Source organism: Wyeomyia smithii, chromosome 1 (genome assembly GCF_029784165.1).
Source record: "Wyeomyia smithii strain HCP4-BCI-WySm-NY-G18 chromosome 1, ASM2978416v1, whole genome shotgun sequence".
In the NCBI taxonomy this organism is placed as follows: Eukaryota; Metazoa; Arthropoda; class Insecta; order Diptera; family Culicidae; genus Wyeomyia; species Wyeomyia smithii.
In genome coordinates this window covers 40,065,986-40,078,633 of record NC_073694.1, presented here as the reverse complement: position 1 = coordinate 40,078,633, position 12,648 = coordinate 40,065,986, and the positions used below count along the sequence as shown (strand labels likewise).

At 40.9% G+C, this 12,648-nt stretch overlaps 1 protein-coding gene across 3 annotated transcripts in view; it reads right to left on the bottom strand.

Moving 5' to 3' along the window:
- LOC129722475 (uncharacterized) overlaps positions 1–12,648 on the bottom strand; it is a 197,724-nt gene that overhangs the window by 141,463 nt on the left and 43,613 nt on the right. Inside the window, exons 2-4 of one of the 3 annotated variants that reach the window (XM_055675942.1) lie at positions 8,721–9,551; positions 6,738–8,658; positions 5,820–6,285 (exon numbers count right to left, since the gene is read on the bottom strand). In XM_055675942.1, coding sequence (XP_055531917.1) covers positions 5,820–6,218 — 399 coding nt within the window. In that variant the 5' untranslated portion in view covers positions 6,219–6,285; positions 6,738–8,658; positions 8,721–9,551. Of the gene's footprint in view, positions 1–5,819; positions 6,286–6,737; positions 9,552–12,648 lie in introns of all 3 variants that reach the window. The other 2 variants (XM_055675927.1, XM_055675934.1) reach the window with 2 other exon arrangements.

The window sequence follows — 12,648 nt, the reverse complement described above, 5'->3', positions numbered from 1 at the left end:
GCACGGATTAAACACCAAATTTTCACGAAATCATTGAACAAATTAACAAAATACGCTTGAGTGCCTTTATGAAATCGTTCAGCATTGTATATTTAGTAAACTCAGCTAGATGTATCCTGAATTTTGTGAAACAAACCATTTTTACAACGCTTCCATATCCATCTCAAAACTTGAATCACACGACGCCCCCATATTCATCACACTGTTAATCATGAATGAACGTAGCCGCAGCCCATCGTAGTAGGTTATCTAGATATCTGCTGTAGTTGTTTACGTGCAAAATTGGTAACCTAGGTAACCACTGCAGTGTTATCGATTTATGTCAATTATGTCGAAATAATAAAACATTTTCAGTATGATTTTTGTTGTTATTTTTCAGGCAAACATAAAAAATATCTGTACACTTTGTAAAGCACACTTGACTCTATATATGAAGAAATTTTCAAAAATATGTTATTTGTTATGTTTGAGTGACTTCATTTTGAAAACATGATAAACATTATGATGATTTTGATATATATTTTGATAGATTGATTGTATTTTTTCTTTAACCTAGAAATAATCACCTTTCATTTGATTCAAAACGATCAAAAATTGTTCAACGGGTTCAAAAGTTATGAATACTGGTGACTAATTTCGACTAGTTCCGAAATAGGGTGACTATAAAAACGGACGGCTCATTTCGATGTATTTTATTTTCAAAACATCATAACTTTTGAACCAGTTGATCGATTTTCGATCTTTTTGTATTACATGTGCTTCTCCCTTCTTTATCACTACCAGACATTGTCGTCCGTATGGCACCATCTTAGGAATGTAAACGAAAGGCACATTGCAGTATGCTGCCTTTTTATATCAGGTTTATTTTTCTGAAGTGTATCTCAAGCAGTCGATTGGTTGCAAAACTAAAATTGTTAAAGGATTTTTGATCGATTGCTGCCAAAAGTTCGTGAATCTGATAATAAGCTTCCAAGCCCTGGCCGATTTTACCACGGCTGCATATGAAGATTTTCAATTAGCGCTCATAACTTCCAGACAGACAAAGTTCTACGCCAAAAAATTGAAAAGCGATCGCAAGTCGATGCCAATTATATCTAATTTTCTCGAAACGAAGTCTCGATAGAAATATGGTTACGGTTACAAGAAATGAATTAATAAAAACCTTCCAGTATGTTTACTAGCAGACCCGGCAAACTTCGTCCCGCCCATTTTTTTCGGCAGTTTTTCTGCAGCAATCTTATGCAAAAGGAGGCCAAAGAAAACCACTGACGAAGACGTTCGATACCCTAAATAATATTGAACAACCTAAATTGATAAATTCTTTGCGAATTATTTATAGTCGACAGATGTCTGACCAATCGGATCAAACTCGAAAAACAAATCATTCAAAATGATTGGTTTTATCGGAAAGAGCATATCGTCGCCTGTTGGCTTCTGTACATCACCTTGATTCTGGAAATACCCATATTGGATGGTATTCGGTCATTGTCACCTGTTTTCCAGAAACCGGAAGTCGCCGTCTTAAAATTCAAAATGATATCTGAGGTCGACTTCTGGCTTCTGTGCATCTTAACAGTTCCGGAAATTAGAGATGGTCAAATAAACTCGAAACCCGAACCCGACCCGTACCCGTCGGATTCGGGTCGGGTTCGGGTTTAAAAATTTTCGAAAGTGTCGGCTTCGGGTTCAAAAATTTTGAACGTGTCGGGTACGGGTCGGGTTCGAGTTTGGTGGAAAAATAAATTTCGGGTTCGAGTCGGGCTCTGGTTTAAAAATGTCGGACTTAGGTCTGAAAACCCGAAACCCGACTATATCAAATAAGCATTTTTATAAGATAATGATGTCTAATTTCATGCAACTGTGAAAATCACTAACATTTCAATACCATTCGAGGCTCAAAGCTCCAGGACAACCTCAAAACGGCACAAAAAATCGACTCCCCAAAAAATCTCGGGTTCGGGTGTGATCGAAAAAAAATTCTCGGGCTCGGATCGAGTACGGGTTTGAAAAAAGCCAAACCCCAGCATCTCCAATATACCAATTTTCAGAAACCGGAAGTCACCATCTTGGATTTCGAGGAGTATCAAATCATCATAGCAACATTTCTTACCCTCAAAAACCTACACATGTCAAATTTGATTCCGTTTGCTTGAATAGTTAGAATAGTTATGCGCAAATTTGTGTTTGATTTGTATAAGAGCTCCTTTCAGAAGAGGGAAAACCACCATGATTATACTTCTTGCTTTCAAAAACCACCACATGCCAAATTTGGTTCCGTTTACAGGATTAGTTCTTGAGTTGTGAGGAAATTTGTGTTTCATTTGTAAGGGACCCCTCTCTTCCAGACAGAGAGGGGGCTCGAACCATCCTTATAACCTTTTCCGGACCCCAAAACACTTTTATACAAAATTTCACGCCGATCGGCTCAGCAGTTTGCAAGTCTAAAGGGATCAGACCGACAGACAGAGCTGCATTTTTAAATATTTAGATCTGTCGACTCTCGCAATCAAGCTTCACTGACAGTTAGCCAGTAAAACGAACATCAACTTTTGTCTTGCCTTTTGACGACACTCACTGGACTTTTTTTTCTTCATCTAATCTATCACTGGACTTGTTTATTGCTAAATTGAGTATATACGCTGTCGTAAAACAAAATGAAAATCAAATTTGTATCGGTCTAAATTTCGAGAAAAATATTAAGGAGGGAGGCAGGCTAAGAGAGAGTAATCTATCTCAATAACTAACGGGTGACTACTAAAAATTTTGAATTTTTCTGAGGTGCTCATATCCAACAACAGGCATGCTCAGAGAGAAAGGAGAATATTTATATGAAAGCTTTCTCTCTCTCTATCCTCTTCATGCCTGTTTTTTTTTTGGTTTATGCATGCACGGTTCCATTCAAAATGGCGACGAAACAGGAAGCGTTGCGCAAGTCCGTTATACGATTCTAACTGAACTGCACAAACAACTTGGCATTTCACGGTAAACCATTTTCTTTTTTTTGTTTCGATTTTGCATAATTTCCTGTGAACCTCAACAATAAGAATACGCCAGAAAGGTTGTACAAGACCGACCAGAGACTTCTTTCTTTTGCCTAGTGATTTGGCTTCCAACTACGTCAAAAAACACAAACGTGCCTGAATAATCGTTATTATGAAAATGGGTAAAATGGGATTAGAAAAACAGTGACATGACGCGCTCATCCTAGAAGTTGCGTTATGGAAGAGATTTGAGTACGAGGAAATGGAAAAGAAAAAGAATTAGAGAGAACAGCGCTAAAGATGAAGTTTTTTTCTGCCATCATTGGCGAAACCCCTTACCGTACAAGGCATGTACTGTTCAAATAAACCGCTGCGTAGCTCAGGCAATGGTCATTTCGAAAAAAACGCTCGAATTGTTGTTTATTGCATGATATAAACAATGAAAATCGACTTTTCGAATTTCTAATAAAAAAAATATATAAATACTTTCCAGACATTCTTTCACTGGATCAAAGTTCTGATGCTAGACACCTTGTTTTCAGTGAGAGAAACTACGCCAGCCGCATGACAGCGGAATAAATAAGTAACGAAAAAAGAGTAGCGATAATGTTTTTTTTCTTGGTAACTATAGGTGACAGGGATATAGCCAAGAATTAAAAACCTTTAAAAGAACAGGGGGAAAATCGAAAAATACTCTTACTCCTTTTACACGCTTACTGTTCTGCTATACCGATGCTCGTTCTTCTTGCCAAATATCACCAATTATAATTCCCTGGAGAGGTTCCGTCGTGCGTCCTTCTGGCCAGTTGTATTAATAAGAGGAACTTATGTTTTTGTTAAGAGGTAGTCACGCAAAGGTGTTATAGATTTCAGCGTAAAGGTAAGGTAAGTGGCGGGGAGCCTGAGAATGAACTCATACTTGAAGTCCAGTTTTGTCATCGAATGGCCTGATTCTACTAAGATTCGAACCCACGACCATTCGCTCGACAAAGCGGACTCCGTAACCTTGCGGCTACGCAGCTCCCTAAAGTTTAATATTAAAAAAAATTGAAGATAAAGGGCTATGGGGGAAAGAGGGTTTGAATCCCAACTGCCTCCCTCCTTGGCTGTGCCACTGTGTTTTGGGTCTCTGTTAATCCGGCCGGACCCGGGAATGTCATCGATTTCAATCTATACGCGATTAGTTATTGATGACATTCCCGAGTCCGGCTTGAAACCTCTAAAAAGCTTTAATAAGGCCGTTACAAATTTTATTTTCATTGTATGTCACAATTGGGCATTCATATTTTCACAATAGTAAAAAGTAGACCCTCTCTGTTTGTTTGAAGTGAAGGGCGATATCTAACTGGTTAAAAACAGGGTTATCTTGCGAAACATTATGTTTTTGTAAGACAGTTTTTAATTATTACTCATTCCTAACATAATTTTTACTAAAAATACCTAAATCACATCTGTTCAACTAAAGAACCAAAAACGAGGCAAAATCTCTTTAATTTAAGTTCTCATACAAAACCAAAAAGCAAAAAAACTGCGCGACTTCTCGCCACTCTTTCGTTGAGAGAGTTTTATGTTCTCTCCAGTACTGGTATAGCGCATAAGTGCAAGGTTTTTTGTACATATTTTTTAATGAATTTCATTGTGACCCGAGTCGAAAACCGAATATCTTGACTAACGACAATCCTTTTTTTTACATTTTACCTAATGTCGCAAGCAGTACTGTGTATAGCGCGTCTGATATGCATTACTTGCAATATTAGGTATAATAAACGGTACGAGAAAAAAATATTGTCGTTTGTCGAGAAACGCGGTTCCCAACTCTAACCAAAAAACTAAAGTAATTCTACTAACTGACTAAAACGGTTTTAACAGTCGCGCGGTGTACGATTCAAGAAAATTTGCTAAGCAATGTATGAACGGGTTGAAAGATTTTAAGTTCAATTTTTTCTATCAATGTAGATTGTGAATTGTAACTGAATTTCTGCTTAAAAAATCTCTTGACTGCGGTTCTGCCTTAACTTGATTTTGATAGATTTAAGATCACCTTTTTGTCCGGTCAAAGCAAAGCAAAGCCCTGGTGCTACATTCCGATTCGGAATTTTACCTTCTGTTTATTTATACACAGACAATTGCGGGGCTAGCGCCACGACCCTACTAAACACTAACAGTCTTTCCCGAACCGAGACTCGAACCTACGACGACTGGCTTGTTAGGCCTCGAGACCATCTGGGAGAGTTCTTTTTGTCCGGTCATTAAAGCAAAAAAATAGACTTTTTGCCATGTTCGAACTATTAATGGTTATATCCTTAACCTTAACGGTTTTATCACGAATAATCTAGGATGTTAACGATCCATACTTTGAAATGATTTGGAAACTTTGCTTATTTTATGGTAATAAATATCATCTGATATCATAATTTGGTTAAAATGAATTTCTAAGTATGATCAATTACTGGTATTTTATATTAAATTATCAATGTTTTTTTTTCTACATCAAATTATAAAACGGATTCTAATGTTTCCCCAAGTGACGTACACGAGTAAAGTGTGCACTTGAAATACAATACCCTTCTTCTGTACGTTTCAGCACGGTAAGATTTTCTTCTTTCCATTTTTTTTCTTTTCTTCCCCACACAGGCAAAAAAAACAGCAAATCTCCCTCACAACAAGCTTCACACGGGGAAGCCCTGCGACCATTTCCTTCGATCCCCTCGTACCCATCATCATACCGTCGTCATGCTTCCGCATGACCAGAACGGAAATATGTATTTTCATAGCGTTGTGACCCTACCGATATCAATTAGACAATATAAATATAACAGAGAGAGAAAAAAAACTCACCTGAACGGCACAATTCAGAAAACAATTGTTCTGTCCGGGTCCGTTCAGCAACCCCTTGGAGGGTCCAGCGCCAGCTTGGATCGGACTGGAGATAATATTTCTCGTGGCCCCACAGCCACCACTTAAGCCACTGGCACTGTTTCCACTGACAGCTTCCGCCGGTAGAACGATGACCGCCGGTGGCGGGTGGAAATTTCCTCCCGTCGGTCCGAGCGGATTTCCCAGCCCGGCAACGGCGACAACATTCAGCGATCCGGGAACGATCGGGTGATGATGTTGCGGCTGTTGCTGACGGCTTAGTGTCGACGCTAGCGGTCCACCGCGTGTCACTTCGATGGCAGTGTGGGTTGAAGCAGAGCTGGACGCCGCCGGTTGGGGTCCACTTGAGCTGCTTGACATGGTTGGACTGGTTGAGTGTGTAAATGGCAGGTCAAATGGAATGATTCATTGCCGCGCGTGAGATGTTCTGAAAATGTTGGATAATCGATTAGAAGGATGAATGTTATGTTGTTGATTACTTGTTAGTAAACGTAAAAATAACAATAAGATAAAAAATAACTGGGAAAATATAAAAATGAAGATTAATTTCATCGAAGAAAACAAAACAATCTCTCAATAGAGGAAATGATTCCAAGCCAAGTCGTATCGAACCTAGGAAAACGAAACACGAAGGGTTTACTCAACGGAGCTGCGGTCTGTTTTATTACTGTGTCAAAACACACTACAATTAAGTCGTAAATTACCGAAAATCTTAATTTACACGCCCTAATGGGCCGAAAAGAAGCGAGCAAAGTGTAAAAAGCAAACCGAAAACAAAGAAAAAACATTCACAGGCCAGCAGCATAAAACGGCCATATCAACGATTGTCTAACTACTAACTGAATGAGTAAACTGTATGTGAATTTAATTTAACCTCACATTAAAGTACAGTTGCAGACATTGTCACATTTCGACTAATCCGAATCCGAACCATCAACGCCACGCGTCTGTTTGGTCCTGAACGGCCAGAAATGGGGTGCGACAATAATCGGCGTTTACCTTCCTGAAAAAAAGCAAATTAAACCACACTTTAGGTAAGGCATCGGCGTCTATGGGAGGCGCGAGCACGCGCGGCGACGCTTGAGCCATCTGTCAAACTCTGGCGCAGACGTGCGGCCGTGCGCGAAAACCAAAATAAAAGCGACAAAACAGCGAGCCAAACAATAATGAATGAAAACACGGTTTCCGCTGCGTCTGTGTGTGTGTATGTATTCACTTTCTTCTGTGCGGTTAACCACATATCTTTTACGCTTTCGCGATAGCATTTTATTTGTCAAAATTCGTTTCCGGTTTCTGTGTTGTATTTCATTTTGGTTTAATATTGTATTATTTTCACATCTTCCTTCATAGAATGAACTTTGTGGTTTGTTTTACTTTTACATGTATGTTATTATTAAGTTGTGATTCTCTAGCGGCCGTGACTGCTGGCTTGCTTAGGCAGCGCAGCTGTTTCCGCGGAATTGTTCCGCATTTCTTTCTTCAGCTCCTCACCGTATAGGTCTACTAGTAGATTTGTGAATCATGTTCAAAACTTCGGGGTCTAGCTATAACATGCGCATAAAAACCATACATTTGTAATGCTACTACATCATTTTGTCGGATTTACAACCCGAGAAACTACACATCTGTAATGAGTTCGTTTGTTTCTATAAGAACGAGTACTAATTAACGTATTACAATATCACATTTTATGAAACAACCGTCAGTCGAGAGCAACTTTTTGTTTTCTCATTCATCAAAGAAAATTTATTCCATCGGTTTACTAAGATGATTTCTATCACTCCATATCGCTCGGCGGCTGTTGTTGCTGGTGCTGCTGCTGCTGCTGTTGGCTCGCGTTTGACATTTCTACCGCCGATAAGGGTTGATGAGCCGCCGAGGACGCAATTTGTGGTGACAAAGAAGGCGGGATGTTCTGTGACGGTGGTAAGGGTTGTTGTTGCTGCTGCTGCTGCTGTTGGTGGTGGTGGTGGTGGGGATGATGTTGATGGTGGGTCAACGGCAGCGGCTGACTTAATGACTATTCGAGCCTCGTTATGTAGTGCCCACCACCACCGGGTCCGGCAGAATCGATGTCATTGCTAGCCGCCGCAGCATTAGCGGCTATCGAGCTGGTGATTATTGGAAGATGTCGCGGCGGCGGCGGAAGACCTGCAGCAGCCGCCGCCGCCGCACTGGACGGGGTCATCTGCGATAGATCTGTCATGCTGATCGATTGGCTGTAGGCGGACGCCGCAGCTGCTGCAGCAGCCGCCGAAGCGGCTGAGTGAGTGTTTAGATCCATCGGCTGAACACTCGACGGTGAACTACACGGCAAGCGATGGTGAAACGAGTAAGGCATACTCAGAGAATGCAGCGAATCGGATAGCAGATATTGGTAGTTGTCCCGCGGCGGCTGACCGGCCATCAGCCCAACGGAGTTAGATATCGAACTGTAACAGTCGGACGTAGGCTGCGAGGCAGCGGCTGCCGCCGCATAAGGGTTATCATATTCGGAGTTGTAAATCTTCGTTGCTGACGGTGAACAAATGGTCGAAGCCATCCCCGGTTGGGACCCACTGGATCCAACCTGGTTGATCAGACGTTTCTGCGATCGCAGTTTCTCCTCGCGACGCCATTTCGCGCGGCGATTGGAGAACCACACCTTTAGCCGATCATCCGAAGCAGCAGTTGGGAGAGAAATATTTCAAGGTTAGTGAAAAGAACTAAACATTTTTTCAACAGGTGGATTTCAATGAGTTAATGGCAAACTAGCAACAATAGAAAAACACTTGGCAGCTGTAAAGAGAGATTAAACGAGCTGAAATAAATAGCCAAGAAAATTGGATTAGCAACACTTCAGAATATTTGTTAGGCGATTACCTTTAAAATCGTTGCTGCTTGCGTGTCACTCGTGAGAGGAAAAGTTGTCAATGAGAGATTTCACGTGAACTCGACTGTGGAGTTGGCAACACTGTTTAGATCTCAGAGAAAAGCTGCTTAAATCAGCGATGGCACACAGAGCTTCACTGAAATCTTCGAGGATACTGCCAACGGTTGAGTGAATTAACGTGAAATCCCTCCGATACATCCAATTTAAATTGTAAATCAAAATGCGAAACAATGAAAACAAATCCTATAGCTAAACTAAAACGTTTCTTACAATTTGGAAGATACAAAACAAGAGATTCTAATATACTAAAAAAACGTGAAAAGCACATCGAAACAAAAATAACTTAATACTCGAAGTAGTCAAAGTTACTGCAGCTATTGTCCCCGGCTGCTGGCCACAAAATCCACCCATCCGTTCGTGGGTCAAATGGGCGAAATATTCCTCCTCGGTTACGTAACGGAGATAGCAAAAGAAATAAGAAGAGAAAGAAGCAAAATGTTAAACCGTCCTCTCAAATTCCGTTTTATTCAATGCTTTTCTTTTTTATTCAGCGCGCCTCGCGGGTCTCACGTCTACGCCCGTGTATCGACGTTTGACGCCTCTTGACCGTCCCAGGGCTTACGCACGCCGTTGAAAATAGTATACAATTTACAGTTAGCTTCGCGTTTTTTTTTTTTGCGTGCACCCGAGATCGAAACCCGTAACACAGAGACAGAAACTGTGGGGCTGAGACGTCCATCACTCCTCCGTTCGTCGTCGTCCACTGGAAGCTGATATTTGTTGCTAATATTTATTAATGGAACAATTCCGGCGAGTTTGGCCTGGCAGCGTGTAAATAGGAAAAGAGAGGGGTAGAAAAGAAATGGCCATCAGAATTTAAAGAAAAAAAAAAAACAATTTAGTTATTTTTGGGCAAAGATGAAATTGTGCTTCATGTTCGACTGATTGACTGACAGGATACGAGCGTTTATTTTCAGTTGAAGTATAAAAGGTAGCTAACTGTTATGTTATCCAATTTGGCATAATTCAACAATTGTCAATATCATTACGGTTGTTTGTTTGGTGGTGAAAGTTGCCTTAACAAGCTTGTTGACGCTTTGTTGGTCTATCAAATTAACACTTCGCAACTTAATAACATCTAAATAATGACCAATCTGATTATTTAATGACAGTTTATCTTTAATTAGTTTATTGCAATAAATCCCTGTTCTTAACGTCCTCAACGACGATAGAAAATGTATAACCCCTATTCAACCAGTCAAAAGGTAACAAATAGATAAATACTTGAAGGAACCATTCACCGGTGCCGCATTGCTCTCAAGGTAAACCGCGATGAGGAAGTTTCTGCCAGTAGTTGTGTGGAATGCGGTTCCCTTGTACGACCGATACAAAAACCAACGATTGGAACTCAAGGACGGGCGACTTGTTCACTAGACTGCCGCGGCCGCGGCCGTCGCAACTGCTGAACCGTTCAGTAAATCGTTAATAATACAGAGAGTGGATTAGCACCTAACAGCGTGTAATAAATTGAAGAGATGATCGCACACTGCACGGGCATCACTACTAGGTACAAGTGCCGCCGCCGGTGAGGATAACTTGTTTTTGTGGCACTAGTCCGTAGCTATGCACTGGGTGAAGATCGAGATGGCCCACTTATCTTCAGTCTCTATACGCACCAGCGATGATCAAACTTCACAGCAAGTGCAAGTGGATGGATACATGTAGCCGAAAATTCAGTCTTCATCATTTTCGAACATTATTTGCTTCTGCTAAGGCTAGAAGAAGAAAGAACAGCGAAACCACAGTCTTTCCGCAGGCAGAGAAGTAAAACTGTCCTATTGTTGTTTCGATGGTGGTCGTTTCTTCTTCGGAGGTGTGCCGTGATTGACAGCCCAAGATGAAGATATTTTCGACTAAAAGTAATCAAGTTTTATGCGCTGTCATTATGGGACACTTACTCTGTAGTGCGATCGTTATCAACTAATGCTGCTCGGGTGTCAAAAGTTGTTTGCTGACATTAAAAGTAAATTAACAGCTATATGTTGCTTTAAGTGAGTATGTAATAGCTATTTTGGCATGTAATAAAGCGAACAGGTCTGCTAGTGTTGGTTCCTTCTCTTTGTGTGGCCAAAATTTGACCAAATAAATGAAAAATTTACCAAATTACATGCATGTTATGAAATGAAACCAAAACTGTCGGCAATTCAGCTCCAATTCCATTGGCAAAGTTGTAGTTAGTAGCGAAATTAACGAACTTCAGACTGCTTCAGACAGAAAAAATTATTTGTAGAGCAGTGACACACTTAAAACCTGATAGTTTCATGTTGTTTTTTTACACTATTACTCTACTCTACTATTATAGTATAATACTCCAGTTTCATTATAAGAGGGAATTACTTTTTTTCTTCTATCAAAGGGCTGATTCTACTACGATTTGAGTCTCCGATCATTCGCTTAAGAAAGCGAACTCTGTTACCGTCCTCTGCAACCAACCCAGCACCTCGGTTGCCAAGTAACGGAAGAAAATTATCATCTAGTGATCTATCTACAGCAGCTGGTAATTTAGCACTGAGCTGTTGTTAATCCGACATTTTCGGCACGAGACCCCGGGAAACAATATGAATATCGAAGCATGGAATTCTAGAGACCAGCAAGTGCGGGCGACAATCGATGAACTAATTAATAGCAATCCACACGGTCTTATCAAGCAACGTTACTATCATTTCTGCGAAAGCGACGACATTGAAAAACACCTGAGCAGAATTTGGTCGCCTATCCGTGACTGGATTAAAGTTAGATGAGAAGCTGCAGGTCGCATTGGCCCTGAGTATTTTTTTCAATTCGTGCAATACTCTGACGACCGTGCTGGAGGGCCAGACGAACGATGAACTAATGCTGGACCTTGTCAAAATCAGCGTGGTCGACAAGGTAACGAAGCATTGAAGCTATAAGTCTATTTTGAAGATCCGAACCAGCGAAAAAGTAATCGGTTGCCAGAACTGTCAGAAACCGGGTCAGCAATTCTGGACTGCTTTCGTTGTTTTCCAGAAGGCCTAAAATGAAGAGACGGTGTTGCATAGTCTTCCTACTTTTCAGAGTTTGTAGTCGTATAAGAGAGCAGCGATGCTAATGGCGTGGCATTCGTACTGGATCATTCCATTCATACGCAAAACGAATCGAAAAACTTGGTATCGTAAAATTGTAAGTACAACATAAGCCTTTGTGATTGCAGCTAAAATATGCTGAGCAAAACCTAACTTGGCATCAAGAAAAATATCCAAGTACTTGATAGTATTGACTCAGTTGATCCTGGCTTGTGACATCCTGTAGTCGAACATCGTGACATGCCTTTTGCTGCAGAAACTAAATTACAATTTCGCACGTTCACTTTATTCCAATGCATTGAGAGTACACCAGCTTAACAAGGTGTCGATATCAGCTTGGATAGCACAGCAGTCAAGAGTAGATGTAATGTACTCGAAAAAATTTCAGATTGTCGAAAAACAGGTACTTGGAAGACTGTAAGAATAAATAAAAGCGGTCCAAGATGGCTTCCCTGGGGCACACTCGAATGTTACGCGAACGGCAAAAAACAAGTTCCACCGATACGTACATACGACGTACATTGTACATCAAGAGCGAAATCACGGCAAAGTAACTCGACAAACTCCACTTAAGCAAAAAGGAATCAGATAGCAGAACACAAAAATCGCTCATTTTACGTACGCGCAAGGATGTCGACCAAGTGCTAGGCGGAGGCGGTAAACACTGCAAACCATCTCCAAAATTGAATACCTGCTGGATCACTGGAGAACACTCCCTTCGAAGCATGGTGCGGAGAAAAGCCAAACGTGAGTCTGGATACCGAAGCAAAACCGGATGATGTTTGATGTGGCAGCGCAGAAGATGACACGTGTT